The sequence below is a fragment of the Calliphora vicina genome, chromosome 4 (genome assembly GCF_958450345.1).
Source record: "Calliphora vicina chromosome 4, idCalVici1.1, whole genome shotgun sequence".
NCBI lineage: Eukaryota > Metazoa > Arthropoda > Insecta > Diptera > Calliphoridae > Calliphora > Calliphora vicina.
Window position 1 is genome coordinate 118,406,834 of NC_088783.1, and position 15,221 is coordinate 118,422,054.

General features: G+C 31.7%; 1 protein-coding gene across 1 annotated transcript in view; it reads left to right on the forward strand.

Moving 5' to 3' along the window:
- The first annotated feature begins 1,110 nt into the window (after nt 1–1,110).
- The window catches only part of LOC135958738 (putative gustatory receptor 98b), a 34,773-nt gene continuing 20,662 nt past the window's right edge, over nt 1,111–15,221 (forward strand). The window contains exons 1-3 of the mRNA XM_065509632.1: nt 1,111–1,705; nt 3,485–3,561; nt 3,621–3,779. Of these exons, the coding sequence (XP_065365704.1) occupies nt 1,111–1,705; nt 3,485–3,561; nt 3,621–3,779 (831 nt within the window). The remainder of the gene's footprint in view (nt 1,706–3,484; nt 3,562–3,620; nt 3,780–15,221) is intronic.

A 15,221-nucleotide genomic window follows, 5' to 3' on the forward strand; every position in this document is an offset into this window, starting at 1 on the left:
ATAAATTTAAATCATTTTGCATAAAATAATTTTAATATAGAAAATTCTATAATCACAACTTATAACTACCTTAAACATAAAATTGGATGTTTGTTTTGTTCATAAATTTCTAGCTTTTCAATATGTATGCACAATAAATATCATTTTGTTTGAAATATAAATTTGAAAACCTAAAAATATTTATATGTAAGTGCTAAACTGAATGCACAGAAAATACAAATTCTTTTTATAACTAAATATTTGTATTTGTTTATAAACATGAATGTTAATAGAAATTTTATTAGTAAAAATACCAAATCAAAAATACTAAAAAATCATAAAAAATAAACTACACAAAACTATAAATAAAAATTTGTTATAAAAACCTTTTAATAGTTGTCTACTATAGGTTAACTTTCCTCTGAAGAAAGTTCTCTACTATAGACTAGCTTTCCACTGAGGAAAGTGGTCTACTATAGATTTACTTTCCTCAAAGGAATGTTGTCTAGTAAAGACTAAATTTTCTCTGAAGAAAAACGTCTAAATTTCCTCTGAAGAAAGTTGTCTAGTATAGACTAACTTTGCAATAAGAACATAAATAAAGTTTTGTTTCAATTTGATTAAAAATTAGTAGATTTGAATTCGCTTTAAATAAACAATTATCTAATTCTCAAAGCACTCTGTACATAATTAATATTACTAATACGTAGTGACAACTTGCTTAATCGGTTACTGTTTATCAAATTAGATATCTTTTATATCTTTTGACTTTTTAACACTTTAAAGCTAATTGCTTTAAAAATATTTAAACAGTTTGTTTTTAAATTTCTACACAAAAATAGTGTTCTAATGGCCGGAAACTTGAGCAATAGTATTTTACTTAAAGAACTAAAGATTTATCAATGGATATTTTCCATTTTTGGTTTGAATCTTCCACCATTTTTAACTTATCGTGCACATAAAGATATCAAATACTATTCACTACTCATCATATATCTACTGTACTCCTTAGTACTCCTAGTGGGTGCTATTTGGTGTTCTTATATACACAATCTCATTATTAGAAGATCTACCCTCAGAGACCGTTTAGATTTTCTGACCGAAATTAATACTTATATGCAAAACATTGGTATGGCTGCCTTGCAAATATTAATGGAATATAAAAGCTGCTGTTGCCATCACAAACTTTTGGAGATTATGCAGTTGATCAACAAATTGGAACAAAATATGCTCGAGATATGCCCTGTCATGTTTAAGGATCAAAAGCTAAGGAAACGCTTAATGCTAACAACTGGTCTATGTTTATTTATTATGGTTTCTTTCTTAATCTATTTGCATTATATTCTTGTGGCTACCGACTTGCCGCAAATACATAAATTACTTGTTGTGTTCTTTTCGATGACCGTGCAAATGAAGTTTCTAGAATATGGAATATATGTGCAACTGATATTTGAGTATTTGCTAATGCTAATGAAGAGCTTAGAGTGTCTCAAGGGAAAGGTGGAAAATGAAGATAGGCAGGAGCCTTTAGCTGGTTATTATCAGCAAACTCTGAGGAAAAATCAAGTGTCTTTATTGGAAGTTTGGTTTTTGGTTTATAAACTGGAACAATATTTTGCCTGGCCCATTTTGCTACTCTTTTTTCATAATGGTATTGTCATTTTGTGTACGGTGAGCTGGGCCTATGTACACTGTTTATACGAAACCGACTCAGTATATCAAATAAGTAAGTGTAATGGAATGAAAAATAATGCAGTTCCTGTGGAATAGTATGAAATAGGAACCGGTTCCTATAGAATAGAATGAAATAGGAACCGGTTCCTATAGAATAGCATGAAATAGGAACCGGTTCCTATAGAATAGCATGAAATAGGAACCGGTTCCTATAGAATAGCATGAAATAGAAACCGGTTCGTATAGAATAGCATGAAATAGCAACCGGTTCCTATAGTATAGCATGAAATAGCAACCGGTTCCTATAGAATAGCATGAAATAGGAACCGGTTCCTATAGAATAGCATGAAATAGAAACCGGTTCGTATAGAATAGCATGAAATAGCAACCGGTTCCTATAGAATAGCATGAAATAGCAACCGGTTCCTATAGAATAGCATGAAATAACCGGTTCCTACAGAATAGCATGAAATAACCGGTTCCTACAGAATAGCATGAAAAAGGAACCATTTTCTATAGAATAACATGAAATAGCAACCGGTTCCTACAGAATAGCATGAAAAAGGAACCATTTTCTATAGAATAACATGAAATAGCAACAAGTTCCTATCGAATAGCATGAAATAGGAAGCGGCTCCTATAGAATAGAATGAAATAGGAAACGGTTCCTACAGAATAGAATGAAATAGGAACCGGTTCCTATAGAATAGCATGGAATAGCAACCAGTTCCTATAGAATAGCATGAAATAGGAACCATTTTCTATAGAATATCATGAAATAGGAACCATTTTCTATAGAATATCATGAAATAGGAACCGGTTCCTATAGAATACCATGAAATAGGAACCGGTTCCTATAGAATAGCATGGAATAGCAACCAGTTCCTATAGAATAGCATGAAATAGGAACCGGTTCCTATAGAATAGCATGAAATAGGAACCATTTTCTATAGAATATCATGAAATAGGAACCGGTTCCTATAGAATAGAATGAAATAGGAACCGGTTCCTAGAGAATAGCATGGAATAGCAACCAGTTCCTATAGAATAGCATGAAATAGGAACCGGTTCCTATAGAATAGCATGAAATAGGAACCGGTTCCTATAGAATAGCATGAAATAGGAACCGGTTCCTATAGAATAGCATGGAATAGGAACCGGTTCCTATAGAATAGCATGGAATAGGAACCGGTTCCTATAGCATGAAATAGCAACCAGTTCCTATAGAATAGCATGAAATAGGAACCGGTTCATATCGAATAGCATGAAATAGGAACCGGTTCATATCGAATAGCATGAAATAGGAACCGGTTCATATCGAATAGCATGAAATAGGAACCGGTTCCTATAGAATAGCATGAAATAGGAAGCGGTTCCTATAGAGTAGCATGAAATAAGAACCGGATCCTATAGAATAGCATGAAATAGAAACCGGTTTCTATGGAATAGCATGAAATAGAAACCGGTTTCTATAGAATAGCATGAAATAGAAACCGGTTTCTATAGAATAGCATGAAATAGAAACCGGTTTCTATAGAATAGCATGAAATAGAAACCGGTTTCTATAGAATAGCATGAAATAGGAACCGGTTTCTATAGAATAGCATGAAATAGGAACCATTTTCTATAGAATACCATGAAAAAAGAACCATTTTCTATAGAATAGCATGAAGTAGAAACCGTTTTCTATAGAATGGCATGAAATAGGAACCGATTCCTATAGAATAGCATGAATTAGGAAGGGATTCCAATAAAATAGCATGAATCGGAAAAGATTTACTATAAAAATAGCATAACCAATTATTCGTTTTATCTTTCTTCCCTTTCCTAGTACGTTTAGTATATATCTGTATGATTTTGTTCAACATGTTGCTGTTATGCTATTTAACCCAAAAGTGCATAAATGAGGTGAGTATTTGTAACGTTTATCTTTTGCAATAAACTACTAAAAATTCTCCTAATTTTAGTATCAAAAATTTTCCCATTTACTGCTCAACTTTAAACTCTACCCCCATGATGTGCAAATGAGAATGATCGTTAGGGAATATTCCTTGCAATTGATGCATCAACGCATAAAATATACTTGTAATGGTTATATGGATATTGATCTTGGTTATTTTGGAAAGGTAAGATTGAATTTTAAAAAGCTCTGCAGAGATATTGGAACTTTTCATTCATTTGTTTTCAGACAATTTTGGTTGTATTTTGTTATACAATCATAGTGCTGCAATTTAAATTGACTGATGTAAGTGAGGGCGTACTTAGAGCTACTAGGCTGATATTTAAAAATTCATAAATTTAAATCATTGTGCATAGAATACGTTTAATATATAAAATTCTATAATCACAACTTATAAGTACTTTAAATATAAAATTGGATGTTTGTATTGTTCATAAATTTCTAGCTTTTCGATATGTAGGCACATTAAGTAGCATTTTGTTTGAAATATATATTTGAAAAACTATAAAGTATTTATTTGTTTTTTAAGTACTAAAATGAACACACAGAAAATACAAATTCTTGGAACTAAATATTTGTAATTGTTTATAAACATGAATGTTAATAGAAATTTTATTAGTAAATAACAAATCAAAAACAATAAAAAATTTTAAAAAATTAAAAAAAAATATAAAAAGCTCCAGTAATTGAATAATATGAATGAAATTGCAATGAAAACATTTGAATATAAATATTTTACAAAGTAGAAAGGAAGCCAGAACATATGCTTTTTTTTAGAAAAATATTGTTCGAATTTTTATACCCTTGATACCAAAGATTATTGGTATATTAATTTTGTCATTTTGTTTGTAACAAATTTAAATAATCATCACAAATTTATATATATCCTGGGTCTTCAGAAGTTTCTAAGACGATCTTATAATGTCCGTCCGTCTGTCTGTCTGTTTAAAACACGTTAGGGGCTCAAACTAAAGGAGCTAACTGCTTAATGAAAGTCCCTTTATGTACATATGTTCTGAAACTTTACAGATAGGGGAGTCAATGTATATTTATGTTTGTCTCTCTGCCTTGTGTTAAAAACATATCTTCATGTGGGATTTCGCAATGAATACTTATCTTTGTATTTAAAGTTTATTTAAAAAAACAACATTTTTCTTTTTCATTTGTAAAATTTATGTGTTATTAGTCATAAAATTAGTTATATTTAAAAACATTTAGTTTGATTACAATTTTGTCACATCTTTCCTTTAGTTTACTAGTCATTTTTCTTCAATCCCCTAAATGTGTGTAGTTATATGCATGATCAATCATGAGTTACAAAATTTCTTGTTTTAGCCTTTTAGGGTAAAGTATAAATTGGATTTTGTCAAGTTCATTCCCAAAAACATCTTGCTTCCTAACAATGGAAAAAATCATGCTGTTGAGGAAGATGGGACCGCTGTATTTCAAATTATGTTGACGGTACTTTAACGTTGATGAATGTAACTATTGTCGCCTTTACTCTATCGTGTTCCTTCATTCCGCAACTCAAGGAGGATGTTTGTTCATCAGTTTGCCATTTACTTCATTGTTTTTGCACATTTTAGGATATTTCGCAGAAATCTTCACTCCAAAGAACCTGCAATGAAACATACAAAAAGAATCATTGATAAAACTGAACAACCAAAAATTCATGGATTTTTGTCTCATAAATGACCAATCAGTATCAATAACTAAAAATGGTTGCGTATGATTAATATTTATTTACAGAAAATTAAAAATCAATATTAATCATACGACAAGAGTAATGAAATAATATATGGGGTAGTGTAATGTTAAACAGAGATCTTACTTTCTAAATTTAAAACTCTTCTACACAATTCTTTTATAGCTAGCCTGTCAATATTTGCATAGTTTATTTGTTATATACTGAAACGGCAAAAGAACTAAATTTAATTAAAATTTGAGTAAGAAACTGCCTAAGGTTCTTCCAAAGGCTTTACTTAAGTATCATTCGTAATTTCATTTATTTTGTTTAATTAAGAAATGGCCTTTTAATTGAAAATATAAAACTGGAGGCTAAAATGGCTTTTCAAATTAAAGTGAAACTAAAAATATTTCGTTTGTTGTTAGAATATGAAATGGCCAACATTTATTTAACATAAAAAAGTATCAATAAATATTCTTATGAGGAAAGTTGTCTAGCATAGACTGACTTTCCTCAGAGGAAAGTTGTCTAGTATAGACTGACTTTCCTCAGAGGAAAGTTGTCTAGTATAGACTGACTTTCCTCAGAGGAAAGTTGTCTAGTATAGACTGACTTTCCTCAGAGGAAAGTTGTCTAGTATAGACTGACTTTCCTCAGAGGAAAGTTGTCTAGTATAGACTGACTTGTCTAGTATAGACTGACTTTCCTCAGAGGAAAGTTGTCTAGTATAGACTGACTTTCCTCAGAGGAAAGTTGTCTAGTATAGACTGACTTGTCTAGTATAGACTGACTTTCCTCAGAGGAAAGTTGTCTAGTATAGACTGACTTTCCTCAGAGGAAAGTTGTCTAGTATAGACTGACTTTCCTCAGAGGAAAGTTGTCTAGTATAGACTGACTTTCCTCAGAGGAAAGTTGTCTAGTATAGACTGACTTTCCTCAGAGGAAAGTTGTCTAGTATAGACTGACTTTCCTCAGAGGAAAGTTGTCTAGTATAGACTGACTTGTCTAGTATAGACTGACTTTCCTCAGAGGAAAGTTGTCTAGTATAGACTGACTTTCCTCAGAGGAAAGTTGTCTAGTATAGACTGACTTTCCTCAGAGGAAAGTTGTCTAGTATAGACTGACTTTCCTCAGAGGAAAGTTGTCTAGTATAGACTGACTTTCCTCAGAGGAAAGTTGTCTAGTATAGACTGACTTTCCTCAGAGGAAAGTTGTCTAGTATAGACTGACTTTCCTCAGAGGAAAGTTGTCTAGTATAGACTGACTTTCCTCAGAGGAAAGTTGTCTAGTATAGACTGACTTTCCTCAGAGGAAAGTTGTCTAGTATAGACTAACTTTCCTCAGAGGAAAGTTGTCTAGTATAGACTAACTTTCCTCAGAGGAAAGTTGTCTAGTATAGACTGACTTTCCTCAGAGGAAAGTTGTCTAGTATAGACTGACTTTCCTCAGAGGAAAGTTGTCTAGTATAGACTGACTTTCCTCAGAGGAAAGTTGTCTAGTATAGACTGACTTTCCTCAGAGGAAAGTTGTCTAGTATAGACTGACTTTCCTCAGAGGAAAGTTGTCTAGTATAGACTGACTTTCCTCAGAGGAAAGTTGTCTAGTATAGACTGACTTTCCTCAGAGGAAAGTTGTCTAGTATAGACTGACTTTCCTCAGAGGAAAGTTGTCTAGTATAGACTGACTTTCCTCAGAGGAAAGTTGTCTAGTATAGACTGACTTTCCTCAGAGGAAAGTTGTCTAGTATAGACTGACTTTCCTCAGAGGAAAGTTGTCTAGTATAGACTGACTTTCCTCAGAGGAAAGTTGTCTAGTATAGACTGACTTGTCTAGTATAGACTGACTTTCCTCAGAGGAAAGTTGTCTAGTATAGACTGACTTTCCTCAGAGGAAAGTTGTCTAGTATAGACTGACTTTCCTCAGAGGAAAGTTGTCTAGTATAGACTGACTTTCCTCAGAGGAAAGTTGTCTAGTATAGACTGACTTTCCTCAGAGGAAAGTTGTCTAGTATAGACTGACTTTCCTCAGAGGAAAGTTGTCTAGTATAGACTGACTTTCCTCAGAGGAAAGTTGTCTAGTATAGACTGACTTGTCTAGTATAGACTGACTTTCCTCAGAGGAAAGTTGTCTAGTATAGACTGACTTTCCTCAGAGGAAAGTTGTCTAGTATAGACTGACTTTCCTCAGAGGAAAGTTGTCTAGTATAGACTAACTTTCCTCAGAGGAAAGTTGTCTAGTATAGACTAACTTTCCTCAGAGGAAAGTTGTCTAGTATAGACTGACTTTCCTCAGAGGAAAGTTGTCTAGTATAGACTGACTTTCCTCAGAGGAAAGTTGTCTAGTATAGACTGACTTTCCTCAGAGGAAAGTTGTCTAGTATAGACTGACTTTCCTCAGAGGAAAGTTGTCTAGTATAGACTGACTTTCCTCAGAGGAAAGTTGTCTAGTATAGACTGACTTTCCTCAGAGGAAAGTTGTCTAGTATAGACTGACTTTCCTCAGAGGAAAGTTGTCTAGTATAGACTGACTTTCCTCAGAGGAAAGTTGTCTAGTATAGACTGACTTTCCTCAGAGGAAAGTTGTCTAGTATAGACTGACTTTCCTCAGAGGAAAGTTGTCTAGTATAGACTGACTTTCCTCAGAGGAAAGTTGTCTAGTATAGACTGACTTTCCTCAGAGGAAAGTTGTCTAGTATAGACTGACTTTCCTCAGAGGAAAGTTGTCTAGTATAGACTAACTTTCCTCAGAGGAAAGTTGTCTAGTATAGACTAACTTTCCTCAGAGGAAAGTTGTCTAGTATAGACTAACTTTCCTCAGAGGAAAGTTGTCTAGTATAGACTGACTTACCTCTGTAGAAAGTTATCTAGTATAGACTAACTTTCCTCAGAGGAAAGTTGTCTAGTATAGACTGACTTACCTCTGTAGAAAGTTATCTAGTATAGACTGACTTACCTCTGTAGAAAGTTATCTAGTATAGACTGACTTACCTCTGAAGAAAGTTATCTAGTATAGACTGACTTTCCTCTGAGGAAAGTTGTCTAGTATAGACTGACTTTCCTCTGAGGAAAATTGTCTAGTATAGACTGAGTTTCCTCTGAGGAAAATTGTCTAGTATAGACTGACTTTCCTCAGAGGAAAGTTGTCTAGTATAGACTAACTTTCCTCAGAGGAAAGTTGTCTAGTATAGACTAACTTTCCTCAGAGGAAAGTTGTCTAGTATAGACTGACTTTCCTCAGAGGAAAGTTGTCTAGTATAGACTGACTTTCCTCAGAGGAAAGTTGTCTAGTATAGACTGACTTTCCTCAGAGGAAAGTTGTCTAGTATAGACTGACTTTCCTCAGAGGAAAGTTGTCTAGTATAGACTGACTTTCCTCAGAGGAAAGTTGTCTAGTATAGACTGACTTGTCTAGTATAGACTGACTTTCCTCAGAGGAAAGTTGTCTAGTATAGACTGACTTTCCTCAGAGGAAAGTTGTCTAGTATAGACTGACTTTCCTCAGAGGAAAGTTGTCTAGTATAGACTGACTTTCCTCAGAGGAAAGTTGTCTAGTATAGACTGACTTTCCTCAGAGGAAAGTTGTCTAGTATAGACTGACTTTCCTCAGAGGAAAGTTGTCTAGTATAGACTGACTTTCCTCAGAGGAAAGTTGTCTAGTATAGACTGACTTGTCTAGTATAGACTGACTTTCCTCAGAGGAAAGTTGTCTAGTATAGACTGACTTTCCTCAGAGGAAAGTTGTCTAGTATAGACTGACTTTCCTCAGAGGAAAGTTGTCTAGTATAGACTAACTTTCCTCAGAGGAAAGTTGTCTAGTATAGACTAACTTTCCTCAGAGGAAAGTTGTCTAGTATAGACTGACTTTCCTCAGAGGAAAGTTGTCTAGTATAGACTGACTTTCCTCAGAGGAAAGTTGTCTAGTATAGACTGACTTTCCTCAGAGGAAAGTTGTCTAGTATAGACTGACTTTCCTCAGAGGAAAGTTGTCTAGTATAGACTGACTTTCCTCAGAGGAAAGTTGTCTAGTATAGACTGACTTTCCTCAGAGGAAAGTTGTCTAGTATAGACTGACTTTCCTCAGAGGAAAGTTGTCTAGTATAGACTGACTTTCCTCAGAGGAAAGTTGTCTAGTATAGACTGACTTTCCTCAGAGGAAAGTTGTCTAGTATAGACTGACTTTCCTCAGAGGAAAGTTGTCTAGTATAGACTGACTTTCCTCAGAGGAAAGTTGTCTAGTATAGACTGACTTTCCTCAGAGGAAAGTTGTCTAGTATAGACTGACTTTCCTCAGAGGAAAGTTGTCTAGTATAGACTAACTTTCCTCAGAGGAAAGTTGTCTAGTATAGACTAACTTTCCTCAGAGGAAAGTTGTCTAGTATAGACTAACTTTCCTCAGAGGAAAGTTGTCTAGTATAGACTGACTTACCTCTGTAGAAAGTTATCTAGTATAGACTAACTTTCCTCAGAGGAAAGTTGTCTAGTATAGACTGACTTACCTCTGTAGAAAGTTATCTAGTATAGACTGACTTACCTCTGTAGAAAGTTATCTAGTATAGACTGACTTACCTCTGAAGAAAGTTATCTAGTATAGACTGACTTTCCTCTGAGGAAAGTTGTCTAGTATAGACTGACTTTCCTCTGAGGAAAATTGTCTAGTATAGACTGAGTTTCCTCTGAGGAAAATTGTCTAGTATAGACTGACTTTCCTCAGAGGAAAGTTGTCTAGTATAGACTAACTTTCCTCAGAGGAAAGTTGTCTAGTATAGACTAACTTTCCTCAGAGGAAAGTTGTCTAGTATAGACTGACTTTCCTCTGAGGAAAGTTGTCTAGTATAGACTGACTTTCCTCTGTTCCCTAGTTAGTCATATAGCAGCCTCAACAAGCATTGTTAAATTTGTTCCAATAATTGCAAAAATTTAAGTTTAAGTTAAAATCTTTGAAAACAGTCTAGTTGTATCAAACTTTTTTACAGAATTTAGCAGCTCTAAACCATAGCAGGCACACTCGCATGATTCCATAACTTTTAACATGAAGACTAACAATAGCTGTGTGTAACAGCATATCCCTAAAAGTAGGCAACACAACCACAATGAATCACTTCCTTCAAATCATCATACATACACACACACAAATACTACACAATGAATGCAAGTACGTATGTATTTTTGTTTTGCAAATATTTCTGTTTAGTGTTTGTGCATCAGAAACATAAATTTTGTAGAGTTTTACGTTTGTACATGCATTTGGGAAATCAGAAAATCTTAATTTATGACTAAATTTGAAAACTGTAGTTGTTATTGAAGTGACTGTAATTGTTGTTTTTTGATGTTTGTAGGTTTTCATAAACAAACCAACAAAAAACATGAAACTAGTTTTCAGCAAAATTCATTGTAACCTTGCAGTTCTTAAAGCAGTCAAATATATCCTTTTTAGGCAATAATTTTCACAAACTTGTGGGTAATTGAGATGCCAATTGGACACTATATATATCACATATTATTGTCTGTAATTAAATTATACTGGCCTTAGGAGTTTCAATTGTCACAAACTGTCCTTTGAAATGTATTTACTATCCTCTAGGACACAAACATGTGTGTCCTACTGTTATCAATCGCGACCATAATTGATAGATAATGTCACTAGTTCCCAGAACAGCTGGAAACGAACGAATGAAAACTACTTTTACAAATTTACACTTACATCTACTTAGCAGTAGTCATGTGAGATTGAAATTATATTCCTATAGTAAACTTCCAGTTTTTGTTTTTAATAATGGGGTATTGAGTAATGGAGAATTTTGTTTGAATTTTTAAACCCCTCCTTCTCATTTTGTTTAAACTTTCACTTATTCAATGCGCATTGAATTAGTATTGATGCAGTTCTACAAAAGTGTACATATGTTTGATAAGGAAAGTTTTCTAGTATAGACAAAGTTTCCACCTAGGAAACCTGGCCGAGAAAAGCTGCCTAGAATAGACTATCCTTCCACCGAGGAAAGCTGCGTAGAATAGACCATCTCTCCTCAGAGGAAAGCTGTCCTCAGAGGAAAGTTGTCTAGTATAGACCATCTTTCCTCAGAGGAAAGTTGTCTAGTATAGACCATCTTTCCTCAGAGGAAAGTTGTCTAGTATAGACCATCTTTCCTCAGAGGAAAGTTGTCTAGTATAGACCATCTTTCCTCAGAGGAAAGTTGTCTAGTATAGACCACCTTTCCTCAGAGGAAAGTTGTCTAATATATGTACATATGTTTGATAAGGAAAGTTTTCTTGTATAGACAAAGTTTCCACCTAGGAAACCTGGCTAGTATAGACTATCCATCCGCCGAGGAAAGCTGCCTAGAATAGACTATCATTCCACCGAGAATAGACCATCTTTCCTCAGAGGAAAGTTGTCTAATATAGACCATCTTTCCTCAGAGAAAAGTTGTCTAATATAGACCATCCTTCCTCAGAGCAAAATTGTCTAATATAGACCATCTTTCCTCAGAGGAAAATTGTCTAATATAGACCATCTTTCCTCAGAGGAAAGTTGTCTAATATAGACCATCTTTCCTAAGAGGAAAGTTGTCTATTATAGACCATCTTTCCTCAGAGGAAAGTTGTCTAATATAGGCCATCTTTCCTCAGAAGAAAGTTGTCTAGTATAGACCATCTTTCCTCAGATGAAAGTTGTCTAGTATAGACCATATTTCCTTAGAGGAAAGTTGTCTAGTATAGACCATCTTTCCTCAGAGGAAAGTTGTCTAGTATAGACCATCTTTCCTCTTTAATACAAATTTAATACAAAAATTAATACAAATTTGCCTATAACTTTTATAGTTTTAAAAAGAATTCTAAATTTAATATGTTAAATGAAAGCTGAAATATAAGGCTTTAAATTTAAGAGAAAAATGTATAAAGCTCATTTATATGTTTTTTCAAAAATTTGGTTTCAATTATTATTTAAACTAAATTGTGCTTTATTAACTGGGTTTAAATCTATTTAATATTTAAAAATTTATTATTATAAATTTTAAATCATGTATATTAGACATAAATTCTATTTATTTAACACTTTCTCTTGTCATTATATTATCATCAATAATAAAACTATAAATTTGTGTGTCATGTTGCATTTGAATTTTAAACAAAAAACCATAACTCAATTATATAAATCAGCCATAATTAAGTGTCAAATATAAATGTATGCTTGTTTGAGAATGTTTTATTGTACAATCAAAACAGAAATTTATAGAAAAAAAACTTTATAAATACAAACAAATATATTAATTACCGTTTTGTTTTTGTGGTTTATTTGTTGTCATAAAATATTATTATTAATATAAACAAGTAATGTAAATATAGACGGCTAAGACGAATCTAATATACTCTGCATCTAAGTATATTTTAAGAAAAATATTCAAAAATATTTTTAATAAAAAAAATGGGGAAAAAAAAAATTTTTGTGAAAAAAAAAATTTTGGTGAAAAAAAATTTTATATAGTGTCGATTTTTTGTCCATATCTCTGCCATTTGTGGGCCGATTTTCTCGATTTTAATTAGTTGCCTATGTTGGTCTATAGCGGATAAATCGATGTATCAATAATGTATGAAAGTTATTTGGTGGCTTCGGTAAGTTCATTTCAACATACATGATGGACAGACGGACATGGCTATAGAGATTCCGATATTTTGAAAAATATATACTTTATGGGGTCACAAATGGAAAATTATAGAAATTACAAACGGAAAGACAAACTATTATATACCCTTGCCACTCATGGTGAAGGGTATTAAAATCAAGAGAATTTCATAATTTCAAACTCACATGAAATGTTTGTAGACGTAAAATTGAAAAAAAATATTTGTGGTTTTTATGATGGTTTTTATTATTTTCATGTACATATAAGTAATTGTATGTTTAATCCTAAAAATATGTTTAAATAATAAATTATTTAAACCTAAATCTTTTATTATGGAAAAGTGACAAAGCTAAGCGCTGTAATTTTATAATACTTTAGGAGTTAAATATGTCATACAAATTTGAAAATTAAGGTTTTAAAAAGTAAAATCTGAAGATCACCTTAAAATAGAGAAAATTAATAAAATAATAACAAGTAGTCAAAGTGAACTTCATAAATGGTTGGAAAAATATGAAAACAAGCCAAATTGTTTACTATGTTAATAATTTAGGGCTTAAAAAAGAATTTTAAATTTATCCTTATTACCATGTTGAAAATATTTACTATAGAAGTTTTAAAAAAATCTATGGAAACCTTAAAAAATATAATTTTTAATTTAGATATCACATGGCGTATGATTAATATTAAATCAAGATATTTTCACATATTTCGCTGTAAATTTGGAATTTGTCTAAAAGTAATTAAACTTCTAATTGAAAATTAATCTTAAGATTCATAGTTACATTTCTATTAAGAACTATTAAGATGTCTATACCAAAATGGACAGAAATTTTATATTTTCGGATTTGTTATCTACTATTTTAATGAAAAGTTTGTATGAAAAGTTTTCAACAAATGATTGTGGTTTGATTGGAGCCACTGTACTGGCCATTCTTGAATATTCTCTATTTAAACTCTAAACGAAATCAAATCTAGAAACTTAACATTGTATAGTTTACATTTTATGAACAATTATGTGTATTATTTCGTGTCTTTACATTTTTCTTTGGATTTTCCACTCTTTTCTTTAATATTGAAATATTTCTACAAGAAACATTATACATTGGATTTTCCACTCTTTTCTTTAATATTGAAATATTTCTACAAGAAACATTATACATTAAATAATATACAGGTTGGAAACCTTTAAGAAACATAATTCTTCTTACATTGAAGATTTTTAACTTCAATGTAAGAAGAATTATAATATAAGAATTATAAGGCTTTTTCGATATTATTATTGCTTACAATACGTAAAAATCCATGTAGCTTAAGAATTTTTCATTTTACTAAGAATATTTCAACATTTGGGTATATCTTTCCATATATCCTTTTTCTAAAAATGTATTACTTCCCTTTAAATTTCATCCAAGAATATTAAAATTATCATTACTCAAGATAAATCCTTTAAAATAAGCTATTTATTATCAACAGCTAAAAAATTTCAAAATAGTTTTAGTTAATTTTTGTCTTTTTTTATTTAAATTAAAGCCTTTGTCCTATAATTATTGCTTACAATATGTAAAATTCTATCCAGTTTCAGAATTCTGCATCAAATGGAGAATATTTCAGCAATTACATGTGTCCTTCCATATATCCTTTTTCTAAAAATGTCTAGTTTTGCTTAACACTTGATATTAAAATATTAAAATTAGCTTTACTAACACATACCTCAAGATAAATGCTTTAAAATAAGTTATTTATTATCATCAGCTAAAAAATTTCAAAATAAATTTAGCAAATTTTTGCTTTCCTTTAATTTAAATTAAAGCTACAACCTTTTTGTCATATAAATATTGCTTACAATATGTAAAATTCAATACAGTTTCAGAATTCTGCATCAAACTTAATAAAATTCAACAATTACATGTGTCCTTCCATATATCCTTTTTATAAAAATGTCTTATTTTGCTTTAAATTTCCAATAAAAATATTAAAATTATAATTACTCAAGATAACTTTAAATAAGAAAAAAATTTCAAGATACTTTTAGTAATATTTTGTCTTCTTTTATTTAAATTAAAGGTATACGACTTTTTCCATATAAATATTGCTTACAATATGTGGAATTCTATTCAATTCAAGAATTTGTAATGAAATTTTGAATATCTCAACATTAAGGTACATCCTTTCATATATCCTTTTTCTTAAAATTACTATATTTCCCTATAATTAGCTATTAAAATTTTAAAATTGGCTTTACTAACAAATGCCTCAAGATAAATGCTTTAAAATAAGCTATTTATTATCATCAGCTAAAA